Here is a 23,365-nt window from a genome sequence, read left to right on the forward strand (position 1 = left end):
GTTAAAATAAAAAATAGTGATATACTCATCTCCCGACGGCCCCCAGTCTCTTTCTCTCCTCTCACCACGCTCCCGGCATCTTCCGGTCCCAGTAATGCTTAGCGCGAAACAACGCTGATGACGTCGCGCTCTCGCGAGAGTGGCGTCATCTCCGGCCCTTCTCACTAAGCATTACTGGGACCGGAAGATGCCGGGAGCGTGGTGAGAGGAGGGACAGAGTCCGGGGGTCATCGGAAGGTGAGTATATAACTATTTTTTATTTTAACAGAGACTCTAGAATACCCGATGCGATAGAATCGGGCCACCATCTAGTGTATTATACTCCTGTTACACCCGGAGCTGCTGTCACTGTTCTGCTGCTACCTAATGTATTGTACTCCAGTTACAGCCAAAGCTGCAGTGACTGTTCTGCTGTTACATAATGTATTGTACTCCAGTTACACCCAAAGCTGCTGTCACTGTTCTGCTGTTATCTAATATATTCTACTCCAGTTAATCCCAGAGCTGCAGTCACTGTTCTGCTTTTACCTAATGTATTGTAGTCCAGTTACACCCAGAGCTGCAGTCACCATTCTGCTCTTACCTAATGTATTAGACGCCTGTTACAGCCAGAGCAGCAGTCACTGTTCAGATCTTACCAAATGTATTATACTCAAGTTACACCCAGAGCTGCAGTCACTGTTCTGCTGTTACCTAATGTATTGTACTCCAGTTACACCCAAAGCTGCTGTCACTGTTCTGCTGTTATCTAATGTATTATACTCCAGTTAATCCCAGAGCTGCAGTCACTGTTCTGCTTTTACCTAATGTATTGTTGTCCAGCTACACTCAGAGCTGCAGTCACTGTTCTACTGTTACCTAATGTACTCCTGTTACACCCAGATCTGCAGTCACTGTTCTACTGTTACCTAATGTACTCCTGTTACACCCAGATCTGCAGTCACTGTTCTACTGTTACCTAATGTACTCCTGTTACCTAATGTACTCCTGTTACACCCAGAGCTGCAGTCACTGTTCTGCTGTTACCTAATGTAGTGTACTCCAGTTACACCCAGATCTGCAGTCACTGTTCTGCTGTTATCTAATGTATTGTACTCCAGTTACTCCCAGAGCTGCAGTCACTGTTCTGCTTTTACCTAATGTATTGTAGTCCAGTTACACCCAGAGCTGCAGTCACCATTCTGCTTTTACCTAATGTATTGTAGTCCAGTTACACCCAGAGCTGCAGTCACCGTTCTGCTCTTACCTAATGTATTATACTCCTGTTACAGCCAGAGCTGCAGTCACTGTTCAGATCTTACCTAATATATTGTACTCCAGTTACACCAAGAGCTGCATTCACTTTTCTGCTGTCACCTAGTAAGTTACCTACGTAAGTTACACCCAGAGCTGCAGTCACTGTTCTGCTGTCACCTAATGTATTGTACGCAAGTTACATCCAGAGCTGCAGTCACTGTTCTGCAGTTACCTAACGTATTGTACTCCAGAATATGTACAGGACTGTGCCTGTGTAATGAGCGACGCAGCAGTGATGCCTTTAACGGCTGTAATGTGCCTGTACAATAAGCAATGCGGCCGTGTTGCCGCGAAGACTAAGCAACTGTTGCTGATTGGTCGTGGCCTAACTGCCGCGACCAATCAGCGAGGTGGGATTTCCATGACAGACAGACAGAATTAGACAATTATATAGTAGATTAACGCCTGAGGGATTTTTCACACACTGTGGTTGTTTTACCGGTTTTGACACAAGGGCTTATGCAGGCGACTGTAAAAATCAGACGAGCACTATCTATTTTTTTAATCTGTGGGGCTGGGAACATGTCCAATTTTTTTTTTTATTCTCCACATCTGAGGAAATATGATCACATTAGCAAAATCAGTCCGATTTTCTCAGATAAGAGAAAACCGGTCATGTGATAAAGTTCGCTATGTGTCGCTGTTACTTTGCAGTAGATGGGGTTTCGTTGTGGCCCTGAGGGTACTGCTAGAGAGACTACTGCATCAGATTTTTTTTTTTTTTTGCAGTCCCGGTACCCTCAGGGTCACAACGCAAACTTCTATCGTGCTGTGATGTAGCAGCGACACATAGGGAATTTTGGCAGTGTGACAGATGTTGTTGCAAAAGTCGAAGCCCAAGTCTAAAGCTGCTAAAAGGGAAGTGATCAATGGGAGCCTTCTAATCAGATATTCACAGGGGTTAGTGGCGGTGGGAGGTGGAATAGTTGCACATTCGGTAATGTCATGGTACGCACTAAAGTCAATAAAGTCCAGGATGCTAATTATTTTCCAAGTGCATCGATGATTTCCACAAACAGGGAAAGTTATATAGGGCACCGCTCATCATTTAGAAGTCTAGGGTGCCAAATTTATTAGCTAATAAAACATACCAGAGTTATTTTAAAAAGATAGAAAAACCTGTTAATCCACCGTACAGTAATGCACACATGAAAACTGAGCCAAATTTGTAACAAGTTTCCATCATTTCTGCTCCGCCACAATCATACCCGATTGGCTCAAGAGGAGGACACGCGGGAGGTGGAGACTCTTTTTGCGCCTCTAGTTTATCAATGATGAAGCGTCTCATGTCATCGGGATCACGACCTGCAGAAATAAGGAGGATGAGTGTAAGGCAGGCTCGGACTGGCCCGCAGGAGATCAGGAGAATCCTCCGGTGGGCCCCATCAGGGGCGTATCTAGGGGGGGGCAGCCGGGGCAGTTGCCCCAGGCGCAGCCGGCAGGGGGGCGCAGTCGGTCCGCCTAATGCAGCGGTCCGCAGTGTCCTCCCTGACGGCTGCGTTCTGCTGCCCCCCCCCGAACAGAGTCGGCGGTTCTCTGTGTCAGCTATCAAGCTGACAGCTGGCGCAGAGAAGGTGCGTGTGCCGGCTCCCAGGGAACAATTGTACTGGCGTCTATATGAGTGGGGATGGAGGTTAATGTGTGGGGGGTTAATGTGTGCCGAGTTAATGAGTGGGGATGGGGGTTAATGTGTGGGGGGTTAATGTGTGGGGGGTTAATGAGTGGGGGGTTAATGAGTGGGGATGGGGGTTAATGTGTGGGGGGTTAATGAGTGGGGATGGGGGTTAATGTGTGCCAAGTTAATGAGTGGGGATGGGGGTTAATGTGTGGGGGGTTAATGAGTGGGGATGGGGGTTAATAAGTGGTAATGGGGGATACTTAATGTGTGGGGGGATTTGGAGTGGGGATGGGGTTAATGTGTGTGGGGATTTGGAGTGAGGGGTACATAATGTTTGGGGGGATTTGGGAGTAGGGATAGGGGGTTATTGAGTGGGGATGGGGGGTTATTTAATGTGTGTGGGCATTTGGAGTGTGGATGGGGGTTATTTAATGTGTGGGGGGATTTGGAGTGGGGATGGGGGTTATTTAATGTGTGTGAGGGATTTGGAGTGGGGATGGGGGTTATTTAATGTGTGGGGGGATTTGGAGTGGGGATGGGGGGTTATTTAATGTGTGGGGGGATTTGGAGTGGGGATGGGGGGTTATTTAATGTGTGGGGGGATTTGGAGTGGGGATGGGGGTTATTTAATGTGTGTGAGGGATTTGGAGTGGGGATGGGGGATTTAATGTGTGTGGGGAGATTTGAGGACACAAAATGAAGAGTATGTATGAGGAAACAGTATGGGGGATGGGTGAGGGGGATGGGTGCAGACAGTATGGGGAGTGAACGGGTTAATGTATGTGGACACAGTATGGGGAGTGAGGGTGATGGGATGTGTGCAGACACAATATGGGGAGTCAGGGGTATGTGTGAGCAGACAGTATAGAGAGTGAGGGAGTAAATATATGAGGAGACAGTATGGTGAACAGGTGGGATGTTAGAGGAGACAGTATGAGGAGGGAGGGGTAGTGTGAGGAGACAGTATATTGCAGATATTTTTATTTAGGGGCATTATAATGACACTTCTATCTTTAAGGGCATCATGTGATTTGCTGCAGAAGACCTGAGAAGATGGAAGTCTGCAGAGACGGCTGTGGATGAGAAAACTCATCATGGTGTCTGGACAAGAAGAAGAAAAGGAGAACAACTCCAGAGACGACGTCATCTATAAGGTACCTGGATGTAAATATTATTTGTGATACTGACTAATTCTCATGTTTTTATTTGTTAGGCACATTAAAGGGGTTGTCCAGGTTTGTGCTGAGTGTGCAGTCATTCTATGTGACTGCAGACTTCTGAATTCTCACAGTGCTCACTGAACGCTGCTAGGATTCTCTCATGCCGGTAATTTACATACATGCGGTCACATGCTGACTAGACTTGTGTGGCCTCACTCAATGAAAATGAACAGAGCGAGGCCGGGCACGTCTAGTCGGAATGTGGCCAGAAGTATATAAACCACATACTTGTGCTGACATGACTGTACATCGGCAAGGGAGAATCCTAAAAGTGTGCAGTGCATTAGTTGTGAGAATTCAGAGGCCTGCAGGTTCCAGTGTCATCACATGGACACTTCACTCATATGAGATTTTCATCGTTCTGGTCCTGTGACAACGAGCTTCTCTTCCTGCTTTCAGTTTTTTACTGAACATTGAGAGGATTAGGGAGAGCAGCTCGTGGGTACATGACTGAAGGTACTGTCACACTAAGCGATATCGCTAGCAATATCGCTATAACTTGTGACGTTATAGCGATATTGCTAGCGATATCGCTGTGTGTGATACTTACCTACGACCGGCTCCCCCGCTAGTTATCGCTGATCGCGCAAGAACGTCCTGGACCGTTTCTCTTCGTCCGCTTCCTGCTGCGCTTCCTGTGGAGAGACGAGCAACGAGCCGGGCGGGAGGACGCAGGATCGCCTAGTGTGACAGGTAAGTAGCGACCCCCGTCCCCAGCGATGTCGCTGGTGAGATCTGCCTGTGTGGCAGCTCACTAGCGACCACTTAGCGATGCAACAGCGATCCTGACCGCGTCATATCGCTGGTGCATCGCTACGTGTGACAGTACCTTAACCGTGCAAGTCGCATATGTACTTTGGGGGGGGGCCGAACCAAATTCTTGCCCCGGGTGCCAGAAAGCCTAGATACGCCTCTGGGCCCCATGCAGGAGTGGGAGGAGTTTTTGTTTTTATTTTACTAGCTGAACAAACCTGTTACCTAATTTAGTCATCAATGTAGCATGGACGGTATAGTTAAGTGTAAATTCACATAACATGTAAGTGTAAAGTCAGGTTAGATGGACCGCCATGTACAATAATCATGTAAAGCGTTCACTATCCAACTTTTTGTCCTGAAGCTTGGGAGTACCAGAGGTGTTAATGTTATGACAAAAGCTAACTAGAAATGTGGAATAAAAACCCTATAAAATCAACAACAAAATCTAAAAAGAGTAGGGGAAAAAAAGTAGTTCACATACTAGGAAACTTGATGCCATTCAGTGGATTTTTGGTAAAGGTTTTGAAAAACTGAAAGAAAAAAAGAAAAGACACGGTGAGTAGGACTGTTCATACAGTTGTGGCCAAAAGTATTGACACCCCTGCAATTCTGTCAGATAATACTCAGTTTCTTCCTGAAAATGATTGTAAACACAAATTCTTTGGTATTATTATCTTCATTTAATTTGTCTTAAATGAAAAAACACAAAAGAGAATGAAGCAAAAAGCAAAACATTGATCATTTCACACAAAACTCCAAAAATGGGCCAGACAAAAGTATTGGCACCCTCAGCCTAATACTTGGTTGCACGACCTTTAGCCAAAATAACTACGACCAACCGCTTCCGGTAACCATCAATGAGTTTCTTACAATGCTCTGCTGGAATTTTAGACCATTCTTCTTTGGCAAACTTCTCCAGGTCCCTGATATTTGAAGGGTGCCTTCCCCAAACTGCCATTTTTAGAACTCTCCACAGGTGTTCTATGGGATTCAGGTCTGGACTCATTACTGGCCACCTTAGACGTCTCCAGTGCTTTCTCTCAAACCATTTTCTAGTGCCTTTTGAAGTGTGTTTTGGGTCATTGTCCTGCTGGAAGACCCATGACCTCTGAGGGAGACCCAGCTTTCTCACACTGGGCCCTACATTATGCTGCAAAATTTCTTGGTAGTCTTCAGACTTCATAATGCCATGTACACGGTCAAGCAGTCCAGTGCCAGAGGCAGCAAAGCAACCCCAAAACATCAGGGAACCTCCACCATGTTTGACTGTAGGGACCGTGTTCTTTTCTTTGAACGCCTTTTTTTTCTCCTGTAAACTCTATGTTGATGCCTTTGCCCAAAAAGCTCTACTTTTGTCTCATCTGACCACAGAACATTCTTCCAAAACATTTTAGGCTTTTTCAGGTAAGTTTTGGCAAACTCCAGCCTCGCTTTTTTATGTCTCGGGGTAAGAAGCGGGGTCTTCCTGGTTCTCCTACCATACAGTCCCTTTTCATTCAGACGCCGCTGGATAGTACGGGTTGACACTGTTGTACCCTCGGACTGCAGGGCAGCTTGAACTTGTTTGGATGTTAGTCGAGGTTCTTTATCCAACATCCGCACAATCTTGCATTGAAATCTCTTGTCAATTTTTCTTTTCCGTCCACATCTAGGGAGGTTAGCCACAGTGCCATGGGCTTTAAACTTCTTGATGACACTGGGCACGGTAGACACAGGAACATTCGGGTCTTTGGAGATGGACTTGTAGCCTTGAGATTGCTCATGCTTCCTCACAATTTGGTTTCTCAAGTCCTCAGACAGTTCTTTGGTCTTCTTTCTTTTCTCCATGCTCAGTGTGGTACACACAAGGACACAGGACAGAGGCTGAGTCAACTTTAATCCATGTCAGCTGGCTGCAAGTGTGATTTAGTCATTGCCAACACCTGTTAGGTGCCACAGGTAAGTTACAGGTGCTGTTAATTACACAAATTAGAGAAGTATCACATGATTTTTCGAACAGTGCCAATACTTTTGTCCACCCTCTTTTTTATGTGTGGTGTGGAATTATATCCAATTTGGCTTTAGGACAATTCTTTTTGTGTTTTTCATTTAAAACAAATTAAATGAAGATAATAATAACAAAGAATTTGTGTTTGCAATCATTTTCAGGAAGAAACTGAGTATTATCTGACAGAATTGCAGGGGTGTCAATACTTTTGGCCACAACTGTAGGTGATGGACGTTGTGATCAGAAATTGAGTAATAAGAAATGGCAGAATATGTAAAAGCAAAAGAGGCCGTTACCTGTACAGTGGGGAATCCTTGCACTCCAAATTCTCTACACATTGGGCTATTGGACTCTTTACCACAGTCCAACACAGAGAGATACACCGCCGGCCGCCAATCTGTGCAAAGAAGCATCGATGCGTTAGCTACAGATTTCATTTTACGAATAGATAAAAAGTTTGGGCACAATTCTAATAGTCCAATAAGAAAATCCACTTCTGTATTCAATGCTGGAAAACAAATAATTTGAAATGGGTTTTGTACTGTAACCCAATGGTTGTCTACATCTGAAAATAGAAAAAAAAACAAAAAAAAAACAAAAACGCCAGTCTACCGACTCTGCCATTGATTGCCCGCAATGGTCAATTGATGTACCCCATTAGAAGAGACAATCTGCTAGTTCTCACTTCAGGCGGTATGTGACCCATGTAGCCACTCAGTACCTGCTGATTTGTTACAGGGGTCAGTAGATGTCCCTTCCAGTATAAAAAGTAAGGAGACTGGCGATGATGAGCCGCAATACCAAGAAACAACGCGAGGCCAGTAGGAGACGTGTTGTTGTTTGTGGATGCCTTTAGCAGACACTGATTTCTCCCCCATATAAGAAAGTGTACGTCCTCCAAGATGAAGTTTCTCAAACTTTTTCTTCTGGGTTCTCTCCAATTAGGCAATACTAGTGCCTGGCAGACACCAACACTCAACATGGATGTCAAAAGAAGGACATGTATCTATGGGATGGATTGAGCATCTCACAGGCCCTCAGTAACATTGGGAAGGACAATTCCAGGCATGGTGCCCCCGGAGTGTCCTGATGTCTCTGCTGGGACAATCCCATCATTTCCTAGGAAAACTGGACTTTCCTACGGAATCTTGGGCTTTTAGGAGGGAGACAGCACCTCATCAAGAACCGAAACCCATCTAACAATAGAAGCAATGCTCTAAGGGGAAAATGGTACAAAAAAAACTTTCTGCCTCAAAATGAAATTGCAGTTTGTGTCATAACTTTTAATAAAAAGCTGAACAATTCATGTAACGCAAGAACTTTTATATATTTGTATTCCCAATTTGCATATTGAGGGGAAAAGGTCTTCTTTAAGGGGTACTTCTGTTATGAGACGTGATCACCTATCCAATCGGACAGCTATAAGTGCCCTGCTCTGCCACTCCGCTCCCACGGGGCATGAACAGTTCACGCCTGGATCATAAGAGCCAGAAGATCCAATGATGAGATCTCAAAAGGAGGAATAAGGCTGGATTCACACATCTGCATGTCGCAGGCTGTGTGGACTGCGATGCCTGCACAGGGGTCCTGACCCGAACTTGACAAGTCTCATATATGCCTATGAGGCTGTTGAGTTCGGATCAGGAATCTTGCAGTGTGTCCATGATTCGGATGTGTGAATTCAGCCTTAACACCAATTCATTTAAATGTGCATTATCCACAGAATTGGCTTTATTGACTATATTAGTGCTCCACAGCTATATCCTACGTACCCGATCCAAGGGTTTTATTTATATATAATTTCCTCTTTCAGTTGCTTCAGAGAATATAATTTTTGTCAATGTTTCTTTTAGGGGCATTCTGATATCAGACAAACTGTGAGCCATGAATTGGTTCATTTGAATATCGGTCCATTTGGATGAGACAATAATTGGCAAGCGAGTGGTTCCAACAATTGTCCCAGTTAATCGGACAAATGAGCAGATTTCTTGGTCACTGCATGAGAAGATTTTTACACCAGTATAAAAATTGATATTGCCCCCATGTATACAGGTCATGTGCAACCAGGAACAATGATATTCTGTGCACACAGAACGATAATATTAGCCAACATTCTAGGAGTTTACAATGTTCGTCGTCCTGTCTAAATGGGCCAAGGCCTTCCAAGTGACCATGATCAAGGCCCATCATGAGCGGGAGGCCTGCGCCCTCCCCACAAACTACCTGCCAAAAGAGGGAGAGGCAGAGACCCTCCCAAATATGCTCATCCAGGCTAGGGTGAGTGGAACCATCAAGGATGTGGAGGCTTATCACCAGCTCTTGTTGGACCAACAAGTGTGTAAAGCATGACCTATTGCTTTTTCTCTGGGGAGGTCGCGACGACATATCGAGTTGGGAGAAGTCAAGCAACAGAGGGGACCACAAGCCTCCCATGTGGCAGCCCCTCCCCCAAAAGTGAGGCCTTTCATCAACTGGTAACTGAGCTATATATTCTGCTGATATCTTTTGTCCTACCACTATCTGTATTTGCCTATCTGACCATTGTATATGTGTAACCATCATGTATATATTGTACTAGCTGAAGAGCCCGGCGTTGCCTGGGCATAGTAACCAACTGTGGTTAGTTATAACAAATTATAATGATTATATTGCACATAAAAACCATGCATCTAATCCTATCCTGTGTGATACTGACTGCTGAGCTGTGTATCTATTCCTATCCTGTGTGATACTGACTGCTGAGATGTGTATCTAATCCTATCGTGTGATACTGACTGCTGAGCAGTGTATCTAATCCTATCCTGTGTGATACTGACTGCTGAGCTGTGTATCTAATCCTATCCTGTGTGATACTGACTGCTGAGCCGTGTATCTAATCCTCTCCTGTGTGATACTGACTGCTGAACCATGTATCTAATCCTATCCTGTGTGATACTGACTGCTGAGCAGTGTATCTATTCCTATCCTGTGTGATACTGACTGCTGAGATGTGTATCTATTCCTATCCTGTGTGATACTGACTGCTGAGCTGTGTATCTAATCCTATCCTGTGTGATACTGACTGCTGAGCAGTGTATCTAATCCTATCGTGTGATACTGACTGCTGAGCAGTGTATCTAATCCTATCCTGTGTGATACTGACTGCCGAGCAGTGTATCTAATCCTATCATGTGTGGTACTGACTGCTGAGCAGTGTATCTAATCCTATCCTGTGTGATACTGACTGCTGAGCCGTGTATCTAACCCTATCCTGTGTGATACTGACTGCTGAGCCGTGTATCTAATCCTATCCTGTGTGATACTGACTGCTGAGCAGTGTATCTAATCCTATCCTGTGTGATACTGACTGCTGAGCCGTGTATCTAACCCTATCCTGTGTGATACTGACTGCTGAGCCGTGTATCTAATCCTCTCCTGTGTGATACTGACTGCTGAGCCATGTATCTAATCCTATCTTGTGTGATACTGACTGCTGAGCCGTGTATCTAATCCTATCCTGTGTGATACTGACTGCTGAGCTGTGTATCTAATCCTCTCCTGTGTGATACTGACTGCTGAGCCATGTATCTAATCCTATCCTGTGTGATACTGACTGCTGAGCTGTGTATCTAATCCTATCCTGTGTGATACTGTGTGCTGAGCTGTGTATCTAATCCTATCCTGTGATACTGACTGCTCAGTCGTGTATCTAATCCTCTCCTGTGTGATACTGACTGCTCAGCTGTGTATCTAATCCTGTCCTGTATGATCCTGACTGTTGAGCTGTGTATCTAACCCTATCTAGCTGTGTATCTAACCCTATCTAGGCCGCTATCTGCAGACCGGATATAACTTCAAGAGAAATGTGCTGTCTTCCAGGTGCAAAAATTAAAGATGTGTCTGACAGGATATCAGGACTCTTCAGACCTACAGATGACTACCCATTCCTGCTACTACATGTGGGGACAAATGACACCACAAGAAATGACCTGGAAACCATCTGCAGAGACTTTGAAGACTTAGGCAAGAAAGTGAAAGAACTGGGAGCGCAGGTGGTCTTCTCTTCCATCCTCCCAGTGGATGGCCATGGAACAAGGAGGTGGAATAAGATTCTGCAGGTGAACTGGCTACGTCGATGGTGCCGTCAGCAACGATTTGGAATTATGGATCACGGAGTGAACTACTTATACGATGGACTACTTGCTAGAGATGGGGTGCACCTTACGAAGACTGGAAAACATGTATTTGGAAGTCGCCTTGCTACACTTGTAAGGAGAGCTTTAAACTAGAACAACATGGGAAGGGAAGCAAAAGACCAGAAAAAGTCACACACCTGACAAATGCTATTGAGAACTCTGCTACTAGAAGTGGAAAGGAAGAACAAAGACAAAAGAATCTAATTAATAAAAATATTGGAGAAAGAGAAACCAATCACAAACTAAAATGTTTCTATACTAATGCACAAAGCATGGGCAACAAACAAGGAGAATTGGAACTACTAACACAGGAAAAGAAATATGATGTCATTGGAATCACTGAAACTTGGTGGGACAATACACATGATTGGAATACAAGACTAGAAGGATACAACTTATTTGCAAGAAACAGACTTGATAAACGAGGAGGGGGTGTCGCATTGTATGTTAGAAACGCGTATATCTGCACAGAGATTGAAGCTTGAGAGACTGGGAGTTCTGTGGAAACTGTTTGGGTAAGAATACAAGGACAGAACAATGGAAAGGACACCATTGTAGGCATTTACTACAGGCCGCCTGTGCAAGCTGAAGATATGGATGAACTCTTTATGCATCAAATGGCCAAGTTCTCCAAAATATATGACATAGTTGTCATGGGAGATTTCAACTATCCAGACATTTGTTGGGAATCTCTCTCAGGCAAAACTAACAGGTCAAGGAAATTCTTATCCTCTCTTGCTGACAACTTTATCTTCCAAAAGGTAAGGGAGAAAACAAGGGGAACTGCTACCTAGGATCTAATCCTTATAAACAGGGAGGAAATGGTTGAGGAGGTAAAAGTGGCTGGGACCCTAGGAGGTAGCGACCATGCTATTTTAGAATTTTGGATAACTAGAGGCGGAAGACCTGTGAAGACTCAGACGTCAAGGTTAGATTTCAGAAAGGCAGATTTTAAGGGATTCAGAAAGAGAATTGGAGGGATCCAATGGCTGGATATCCTTAAAGACAAAAATGTCCAGGAAGGATGGGAAATCTTGAAAAATGAAATTCTCAAAGCACAGTTGTTAACAATTCCGAAAAGAGGGAAGAATAGGAAGCATTTAAGGAAACCAGGATGGATGAACACAGAACTTAAGCACATGCTAAAAAGGAAGAAAAAAATGTTTATAAAATGGAAAGAGGGAGGCATATCTAAAGAAGAATATAATGCTGTCTGCAGAACCTGCAGGGCACAAATCAGATTAGCTAAAGCTGAAAATGAATTGAGGCTTGCAAGAGATGTCAAAAGCAATAATAAAGGATTTTGGGGATATGTCAAAAGTAAAAGAAAAGTCAAAGATGCTATAGGATTTTTACAGGATGAAAATGATGAAATGGTAAGACAGGATGTTGAGAAGGCTGAACTTTTAAATTCCTATTTTGCATCTGTTTTCTCTCAGAAAGGAAATGTAACATCAACTGTTATTCACTGTCCTATTAAGGGAATAGAAGAATCCAGGATATCTATAAACAGAAAGATAGTGAAGAAACACTTAGCTAACCTAAATGAATTCAAGTCTCCAGGTCCAGATGAATTACACCCCAGAGTACTGAAGGAGATAGCAGAAGAAATTTTTGAACCCCTCTCCATAATCTTTGAAAATTCTTGGAGAACAGGAGAAGTGCCAGAAGACTGGAGAAGAGCAAATGTTGTTCCTATCTTCAAAAAGGGGAAGAAGGTGGACCCAGGCAACTATAGGCCGGTGAGTCTGACTTCTATACCAGGAAAGATCTTTGAACAAATTATTAAACAACATGTATGTCAATACCTGGATAAGAATGAAGTGATTAAACAGAGTCAGCATGGGTTTGTAACTAATAAGTCATGTCAGACTAACTTAATTTCCTTCTATGACGGTATCACTGATTGGGTGGATCAAGGAAATGCTGTAGATATAGTATATCTTGACTTCAGAAAAGCATTTGACAAAGTCTCTCATACAATTCTTATTGAAAAAATGACTAAGTATGGAATGGACAAGGCAACTGTTAGGTGGATTCATAACTGGCTTAGTGATCGGACCCAAAGAGTGGTCGTAAATGGCTGCACATCCAGTTGGAAGAATGTCTCAAGTGGGGTACCACAGGGCTCTGTCCTGGGCCCTGTATTGTTCAACATCTTTATCAACGATTTAGATGAAGGAATTGAGGGTAAACTGCTTAAATTTGCTGATGACACAAAGCTAGGAGGGATAGCTAATACTAGAGAAGAGAGAGAGAGAATTCAAAAAGATTTAAATAAACTGGAGAAGTGGGCAGCAACTAACAGAATGGTTTTTAACAGGGAGAAATGCAACGTACTACATCTGGGCAATAAAAATGAAAAAAGCATATATAGAATGGGAGGAATAGGGCTAAGTGACAGCACATGTGAAAAAGACTTGGGTATACTAATAGATCACAGACTGAATATGAGTCAACAGTGTGATGCAGCAGCAAAAAAGGCAAATGCAATTCTAGGATGTATTAACAGAAGCAAACAGTCTAGATCACGTGAAGTCATTATTTCCCTCTACTCCTCTTTGGTCAGACCTCATCTGGAATATTGTGTCCAGTTTTGGGCACCATATTTTAAAAAAGACATCAACAAACTGGAGCAAGTTCAGAAAAGAGCGACCAGAATGGTGACCGGTCTGCAAACCCTGTCTTATGAGGAAAGGTTGCAGGATTTGGGAATGTTTAGTTTGCAAAAGAGAAGACTGAGAGGAGACTTAATAGCTGTCTACAAATATCTAAAGGGCTGTCACATTGTAGAAGGATCAACTTTATTCTTATTTGCACAAGGAAAGACTAGACGCAATGGGATGAAACTGAATGGGAGGAGACACATATTAGATATTAGAAAAAACTTTTTGACAGTTAGAGTGATCAATGAGTGGAACAGGCTGCCACGAGAAGTGGTGAGTTCTCCTTCAATGGAAGTCTTCAAACAGAGGCTGGACAGACATCTGACTGGGATGATTTAGCGAGTCCTGCTTTGAGCAGGGGGTTGGACCAGATGGCCCAGGAGGTCCCTTCCAAATCTACGATTCTATGATTCTATACTGTGTGATACTGACTGCTGAGCCGTGTATCTAATCCTATCCTGTGTGATACTGTCTGCTGAGCCGTGTATCTAATAGACGATAATACCATAGAAATGATAAGAATAATAGATCTCAGTTACCACAACTGTCTACAAAGAAAACTTGCTGATAGCAACCAATCACAGCTCATTTTTCATCTTTTAAACAGCGCTGGGACAGCGTGGCGAGTTTTGAGTGGCGACTTTTGTGTTTCGACTTTTATGTGGCGAGGTTGGTGTATGTGTGGTGAAATGTGTGCTGAGGGTGGTATATGTGTTGAAGCACATGGTAGTGTGTGGCGCATTTTGTGTGTGTGTTCATATCCCCGTGTATGGCGAGTATCCCATGCCAGGGCCCCACCTTAGCAACTGTACGGTATATACTCTTTGGTGCCAGCGCTCTCATTCTTTAAGTCCCCCTTGTTCACATCTGACAGCTGTCAATTTGCCTCCAACACTTTTCCCCCATTATGTAGATAGGGGTAAAATTGTTTTGTGAATTGGAACGCGGTTAAAATTTCACCTCATAACATAGCCTCTGACGCTCTCGGGGTCCAGACGTGTGACTGTGCCAAATTTTGTGGCTGTAGCTGCGACGGTGCGGATGCCAATCCCGGACATACATACACACACACACACACATACATACACACACACCCACATTAAGCTTTATATATTGGAAGATTTCCTAGTATGCTCTCTTATCTCAATCCACACGTCCGATTCTCGGTTTAACTTTCCATGCTGCGGGGGCTGGTTTCTGGCTCGATATAATCCCGTTAATGGACTGGGTTTATATCCAACAAGGAACTAATGGCAGTTCTACCTGGCTGGCAGCGCACTGTTTCACTAGTGCTAGTGAAAAGGGGCCTGTCTGGGTTTCAAGCAAGTGTTGTGTCACATCAGTGACTGCTTGGACCACATCCTCTCACTATCCATGCCTCTATGGACCCATGTGGACAGAGGGTGTCTGTGTAAAACTGTACCAAGCTGACTTTACGGGTCCCCCAGGGGGTGCGGAACATCACATTGGTGAAAGTGGAGAGAACGCATTATGTGGTCCGTCTAACGTAACAGTGATGTCAGGCGGGGTGGTGAGGTGCGGGTTCATCACATGCACTATTACTATTTACAGGGCACATGCTCTTTTTCCCCATTTATTATCTTGAGGAGGGCAGATGCAGGCCCTTGAAGGAACATTGCCGGCACTGATGTCACTATACATGGTTCATTATTGTCCATGGGAGATTGTGCATCAGTGAAATTGAATTCTTTTGCTTAGCAGTATTAGGAAATCGTATAGACACTCTAATAAAAAGATCACAGACTAGGGAGGAGTCGCTTTAAGAATAGTGCAGAAAGTGAACTGCTAGGTATTGTTGCAATAAAGGCTGAATCATATCTATATAACTATTTCACATATCAGCGGAGGAGTGAACCACTGAAAGTTACAAAATCAGATGGGAGGCGTGCGAAGACTGTAGATTAGGCAGATGAAACCTGCTTCCAATCTATAGCAGTAAGAACTAGAGGTAACCGTGTGCTGCACCGTCCCACAATCATAGGCTGTCAATGCATGCACACCCGGAGGACAGTTTATTGGGATCACCACCCAAGGCAGGGATCATTAGGTAAGAAAATGGTAAAACTTGTCTATGCCATTAATGGGAGGAAGTGGGGAGAGCACCTTATCGGCGCACACACTGGAGCGGAAATTGCCTGCGCAGAAGATCCCTGAATGCAATGCCCATAAAAGGGGAGGAAGAGGTACGCATTGTGGATGGAGCGCAGGGCCTCAACTGACCTTGATGGGAGGGTGGTAGTATTATAATTAAGGCTGGGTTCACATTGCGTTAGGGGGCAATGCGCTGACGGATCCGTTACATAGCGGCACTAACGCTATGTAACGGATCCGTTAACGCCGCCATTGCCCGCAATGAATGTAACGCATCCTAACGCATGCCAAAATCGGCATGCGTTAGCAAGTATGCGCTATTTCATGACGCACCCTCGAACGCTGCATGCAGCGTTTCTGGGTGCGTTGGCAGTAACGCACAGCGAACGGACCCGTTCGCTGTGCATATAACTGTATGAGCTAACGCATGGTACCGTAGCTCCACCATGCGTTAACGCATACCGTTAGCGCTAGGTCACTAAAGATGTCAAAAATGACATTAGCGTTAGCGCATCCGGATGCCCTAACGCAATGTGAATCTAGCCTAAGACAGGAGGCTGGGATTTCTTTCAGCACCGCACGCCCTGGAGCCTGGAGAAATCATTAACAAAGACAGAATAAAACATTTCTCATTAATATGAGGCATACAGGTCTAACATTTCTATTACCTGTATGCCCATATTAATAGGTCATATACGTCCTGGGGGGGAGGGGGTGGCAGATTCCCTTTAAAAGGTAAGTGAACAATCAAGAAAAGTCGAGACCTCGGACAAACAGCTGATCATTTCCCAAACATGGCAGAAGTTCAATATTCAATAATTCACAGGGTAAATGATTATAAGACAAGTCGTGATTAATATGATGAACATAATCAATAGTGCAGTCTTCATCAAAAAACGAGGGTAAAATATAGACAAAACTCCTGAAGGATATAAAGAAAATTGGAGTGCTGACGTCGAAAATTAAACATGACTTTATTGATACAATAATAGGTCATATACATATTCTTATACACAAAGGTCATCGAGGAAGGAAAAGATAGGATCCACAATAGAAGCCCTGGGAATGAGGGGTTGGGGTGAGAAGGAGAGAATGGCTAATGAAATGAATTATTAACCTTATATAAGCTAGTAGTATATGTGGTGTGGCAAGATGGCATCTACATCCTGGAACTACGCCCTGGAATCCTTGGAATGTGAGGTGGATACACTGAAGACCACATATGAAATAGACCTAGTACAGACTGATACAGTGGCTGAAGGCTTCTTCCAGCCTGCTACATGATCTTTTAAAGTTCAGTTCTGTGCCAGCTTTTGCAGAGAGAGGAGCACACATCTGACCCTGCGTCCTATGTCTTTCTTCTATGCATGCACATGGCTCATATTTATTAGGTCAGTGGCAGGCAATCACTAAGATCTCACCTTAAGAGATCACCCCAACAGAGCTAAGAGGCAATATCACAACTGACAAATATATAGTATTGGAAGATCATGTAAATGTGACACCCCAGAGTCCGGTTGTCACAGTGACATTGCCTCCCTCTAAGAGGTGAAGTCATGCTTGGAGGCAGAAGGGGGGGGCCCCATGCCAGGTAACAGATTAAATCACAATTCCTGCTGCAGGTCAGAAAAGGGAGCTGCCTTATAAATTCTGGCCAGCAGATGGGGTTGGTGAGTCAGCTAGAAGTCAGCTGAGGGAGTTGTCATGGAAACGAGAGCAGCTGTGAGCAAATGACAAGACAGTTAAAAACGAGAGGTAAAAAGATCTTTCTGGAAGATCCAGTCAGTTGAGAATGGAGAGCTGATCTGTGAAGAGGGAAAGGGACAATAGCAGAGACAGAGAGGCTCTGGGGAAGCTAAAAACTGCGTATAGCAGACCCCAGAGCGAAGCGGTAATAGAGAGAAAAGGGACGCCAGAGTCCTTGGTGGTCAGGAGCTGTATGTCCTGATCGCCGAATCTGAAAGTACAGGGGACTGTAAGTTCCTGTGCGACATTAAACACCTGAGGGCACGGCAGCAGATAAGGAGCCTGGGGCTGATGGTGAAAAGGACGGTACCCGTGGAATAGGATGATGCTGTCAGCCGTACAGGTTAGTGAAATCATCACGCAATTGAGGGTCGCAGCATAGTTATATACAGCAGAGACCCGCACACAAAGCGCAGAAGGAAGGTCCCAAACCCCCACCTGGCAAGGTGGATCCCCTGAATGCCTCCAGGCGAGCCGGACTCAATCCATCACCTGTATGTGGTACTCAAGATTGCAACCACTTGCCAGTAAAAGGTAAAGAAGCGGCACCTCTCTGTGTCCTCTCAGTTCTCTGCACCCCAACCTTCACCGCCATCTTAACTATTAATCAAACATCTTTGCCCTGGGACTATTGCTCTACCTGTGGAGAGCTATTTTCACCACAGCTGCGACACACCAACAGTCTCAGGGGAACAACACTGCAGCGCTGGTCGCCTCTGACCAGAATACCACAGGTGGCGTCACATATTTATATATAAACTTTATCTTCATTTTTTACCACACTTCAACATCACACAACTTTCCCCCCTTTTTACTGGACGACCCAGGGCCACGGACCGGGTCGCCGCCAATGTGACGTCCCCCACTCAAGTAAACGGGCCCGGTACCGAGTACCCCACGGCCCTGCGCGGGGCGCTCCATAAACACATACTCTCCTAGTGCAAACGTAGTAATAATGCAACAATCATAAAGTGCTTGTGCTGAGAGGGTCTACCATTAATTATGAACTGGTGTTGTGGAAACGGGAATAAAATAAACGTACTGCCCGCCCGGACCCAAGTTATAAGGGTTGCATACACTTTCCCATGTTGTAAGGTGCCGGTGCACAAACCACAGAGTTCACAGGGGCCGACCCCGGACGCACGTTTCTCCTAAGCTTTTTCAATGGGGGATCAATGATCAGATGGATGTTGCAAGTCATGAGGCTGTGTTCACATTGCTGTATTTTCGGTCCGAGGGCTGTCCAAACTGACAGCATGCAGGCGAATGTTATTCAACAAGGCTGTCCAGGTGACAGGTTTTTATTTTCATGAATGTGCTTGAGGAAAAAGAAAATGCAGAATGCACTATTATTTCTGTGTGACTTCTACAGGTGCGCAAAAAAAAAAAAAAAAAAAGATGCCTGACAGATCATCTGCACAGCATCGGATTTTTACAGATATATTGGAATTCTTTAACATAGGTAACTGCATTTGGTCATGTAAATTTGAATTAGCGCTGATGTATACAAATGAATGACAATATAGGTGAAAATTATGCAATTTTTTCTCTGGATTAAAATTGGACAATTATTTATACGCTTTTTGGAACTTGGCCTGAGAGAGAGAGACACATTGCTATTTTGCCACTCTGTTCCCTAAATCTGAGATCCACGTAAAATCCCCTTCTACAACCAACACAATTGTAGATAGGGTTTTTTTTTTAATTGTTTCCTGACAAATGCCTGCTAACAATTCAGATCTGCAATGTCACACTGACCGAAACGTCCATTAGGAAATCGGTAAAGTCGCGATTTCATGATGTAACGTTAAAGTGGGTGTCCTACCATTACAACCCCTGTATTGATCATGACATTACTAAATGACCCAGTAAAAAGGTGTGACGTCTACTTACGTAATATGGCACCGCCTGATGTTCACAACGTTTAACAATGTATACGTCCACATAAAGAGCTGACTGCCGATGTAAATCAATGCTCAGGTCACACTCCCCACGGCCAGGTCTCTCCATATCGAGCTTCTATTCACATCAGAGAATCCAATAGAAATAGCTATCTGCCTTACTAGGAGCAGCGCAGAAACATGGCAGGAAAGCTGAGAAAACTCTTTTTGCATAGGGTATAGAAAGGACCAATTTTGACAGCTGCTAGAGGGGGAAGGAGGATAATTTTGTTTTAGAAGCTTTTGCTCAGAGGTTTTTCTTTATTCTAAAACATTTCACAAAACTTTAAAACAGTCTATTGACAACTCCCGAGATATTTGGTATAGCAAGGATTCATTTGCTAACTCTTTTAATCTTGGTCACATACATTTAGCTGCAGCTCTAGGGCATGTACAGACCAACATGGAGAAAATAAATCTATCAGAGAAAGTTGGTCAGATTATGCTAATCAGACTCTGATCTGAGTAAGATGCAATTTTCTCAGAGGTGAATGTTTAAAAAAAAAAAAGTCTCTCCACTTTCTCCATTATGCTAGTGCGTGGAAATTGGGATGAGAGTGGCATCCGATTCTCGGAGGCAAATTGTGCATGCTGTGATTTTTTTGGTCTGAGGAAAAAAAAAATCCGACATGTTCACAGCTTCAAAACTAAGGACGGCCGTCTGCACGAGCCCTTACAATAATACCATGCAGGGCGGTAGAGAAAAAAAAAAAAAAACTTTCCTAGGTTTCGCAGTTGCACAGTCTACCTTTAAGGTGCCGAACAAAAATAAGGCCCATGTGCAGGGACAATATATGTGCCCTTTGTAGCCCAAGAGGTCCGAAAAATGCAAACTTGCACCTGATTTGGAGGTATAAACGAGCTCCCTTACCTCTTTGTCCCCTGTGCGGCCGAACAGGTTGCACTAATGAGCTATCTGCCCCCGAGTCCAACCTAAAATGTTGATCTAGACTAAAGGAAGATAAAAACCCCATGAGGAAGATGCAAATTGCCCCATTTTAGAGGAAAAATCCCTTCCTGGCTTCACATAAACAAGTAGATCAGTTCCTTAGATCAAAATCACATAACAGCCAGTCCATCTAATGAACTGCCATGGAGTCATAGGTGGAGAAATGCTATTCTCATGGCAGCCCTGCAGCTTTATAAAGAGAAATCTCTCACAGCTGACGGGACCTTTATCCCATAATGTTACGGAATTGCCATTTCTGCCATAGCCTTGTGTATTAAATTAAACTGAGACTTCAGATTTAATAACTCACTGTCTGACTGTGTCAACTATTTGTAATCCTGGGGACGTGCAGGGAACCTGCCAGGAACTACAGCTTACCCCTTCATGCACTCGTACAGTGTACACAGGATGTGCCTTGCACCAATTGTGTCTCTGAGAGAGGACTTTCCCAGCTACTGCCAACACATAAAAACAAGTGGCGGAGCACTGACGGTCAGGCACCACCATGCACGCGAGATCAAATACGATGCAAGGAGCAACTATTCTTATTTGTTTTAGGCTCAATATTTATGATAAAGGGCTTATCTAACTTCACACACATAAAAAATCTGCAAGTGAAGTGGAATAAATACTAAAACTACACTCCTGAAATCATCTCTTCTCTTCCCCGGCGATCCAGCAGTGATATTCCATCAGTACTTCTGGTCTTTGATTATTTAGGCTGGGTTCACACGTAGCGGAACTCTCGCGGAAATTACCGCGAGAGTTCCGGAATTCCATTCCGCGGGAAAATCGCATTTTAAATTCCCACGGAAAAACTAGCATTTTGCAAGCGTAATTAGCTTGCAAAATGCTAGCGTTATCCAAGCGATCTGTAGCATTGCTTGGAGAACTGATTGACAGGTTGGTCACAACCAACTTTTTACTGCTGAGGCCGCCTATGCAGCATCTGTAGTAAAAGATAAAATGTAAAAATAAAAAAAGGTGTTATTCTTACCTTCCGACGTCCCGCGCAGCGTTCCCGCCTCTCTTCATGCTCCTGTTCCCAGTAATCCTTTGCGAAAATGCCTGCGATGACGTACGTTCTCGTGGGATCGCAACGTCTCACGGTAATTCGCGATGACGTTGCGCGAATGACCGTGAGACTTCGCGATCCCGCGAGAACGGACGTCATCGCGGGCATTTTCGCAAAGGATTACTGGGAACGAGAGCGTGGAGAGAGGCGGGAAGGCTGCGTGGAACGTCGGAAGGTGAGAATAACAATATTTTTTATTTTAAATTCTATTTTTTACAGGGATATGGTACCCAAAGCCCGGAGGACAGTCTACTCTCCTCTGGACCGTGGGTACCAACAGCAATTGTTCTGCTTACTTTTCGCATGGTGTGCACAGCCACATGCGGAAAGTAAGCAGAACAATGCATTCCTATGGGTGCGGGATCGCCATGATTCCGCAAAATTAATGAGCATGCTGCATTTTTTACCGCGAAGCGATTCCGACGCGGTAAAAACCGCAGCATTAGCACAGCATTGCGGAATCCCATAGGAATGCATGGGATGCGTATTTTTTGCGTTTTCGTGGCAAAATTGCGCGGTTAAAACCACCGCGGAAACGCGAAAAAAACGCCACATGTGAACTCAGCCTAAGAGTCAGCAAGTAACTGGTGAAGTGGCGCAATGGTACTCCTGGCATCACTGCACGGTCATATGTAGTATGACATATGATCACTGAGGCCACTGATTAGCTGCAGCGGTCATACCCAGGCCACTTGTAAGCAAACGACTGTAAGGACCCTCAAAACATTCATGCTGGATTGCAGAGGTAAATAAATGGCGAGTATTTTTACCTTTTATTCTTTATAACATTTGTCAAATGGTGACATTCTACAACATCTTTTTTCCCCTTCTTCCAGATCGACCTCTTTTAGAGCCTGGATGCTGGATGGAGAGTGAGGACAACTTGTCTATCAGAGTTCTCCATAGGTGTTTGGTTTGGTTCAGATCAGGAGACACTTGGCCACTGAATCACTTTCACCCTGTTCATCTTCAGAAATTTAACAGTGACCTTAGATGTGTGTTTTGGATCAATGTCATGTTGGATATGTGCACGTCTACCAAGGGCACGGAGTGATGGCAGCATCTTCTTTTTCAATACAGAGTAGTTCATTTGTGAACTCATTATACCATTAATGAAATGTAGCTCCCTGGCACCAGCAGCACTCATGCAACTCCACATAAGGACATTGCCACCACCATGTTTCACTGTAGGCACCATGCATTTTTTTTGTACTTCTCACCTTCATGACATTCATCCACTCAATGCCGACTTTTAGCCCCCATTGACTTGCATTGGGGTCGGGTTTCAGACGAAACTCCGACTTTTTTTTTTGCCCTAGTCGGACCAGTTTCATCTGAAACAAATTTTGTTTCATGAAACCCGATTCGACCAAAGTCACTCAACTCTACTTGTAACGGCACAGAGCAGTGACAACTTTCGTGAAATTTCATATATTACACTCCTCAACATTGAAATTGCAACACCAAGAAGTAAAAGATGTAGAATTCTGGAAATCACCGGATGTGAAGACATGTTATCGCCATGCAAAAAATAAAAATAACATTTTCAAGACATCTTTATGAATTCAGAATGGAGTATAAGTGGCACATGCAGAAATCCCCACCACTTACACTCCTTGAATGCACTTGGGTAAATCATCAAGATCCGCTGCTGGCAGCTCCTTTTGCAATTGCCGACCAATAATGTCCCAGATGATGTCGATGGGAGATATGCCCGAAGACTCTGCAGGCCATGGTAATACATTGAGATCCTGCAGGCTGCTCAAGCAATATACAGCCTGGCATTGTCGTATTGAAAAATGGCTCCTGGGACACTTTGGATAAA

General features: G+C 44.2%; 1 protein-coding gene across 1 annotated transcript in view; it reads right to left on the bottom strand.

The window, feature by feature from the left end:
* The window catches only part of QSOX1 (quiescin sulfhydryl oxidase 1), a 79,362-nt gene that overhangs the window by 26,418 nt on the left and 29,579 nt on the right, over positions 1–23,365 (bottom strand). Inside the window, exons 2-4 of the mRNA XM_073571354.1 lie at positions 7,174–7,274; positions 5,372–5,420; positions 2,505–2,601 (exon numbers count right to left, since the gene is read on the bottom strand). Of these exons, the coding sequence (XP_073427455.1) occupies positions 2,505–2,601; positions 5,372–5,420; positions 7,174–7,274 (247 nt within the window). The remainder of the gene's footprint in view (positions 1–2,504; positions 2,602–5,371; positions 5,421–7,173; positions 7,275–23,365) is intronic.

Source organism: Dendrobates tinctorius, unplaced genomic scaffold, assembly GCF_039654945.1.
Source record: "Dendrobates tinctorius isolate UK_male_01 unplaced genomic scaffold, ASM3965494v1 ptg000029l, whole genome shotgun sequence".
In the NCBI taxonomy this organism is placed as follows: Eukaryota; Metazoa; Chordata; class Amphibia; order Anura; family Dendrobatidae; genus Dendrobates; species Dendrobates tinctorius.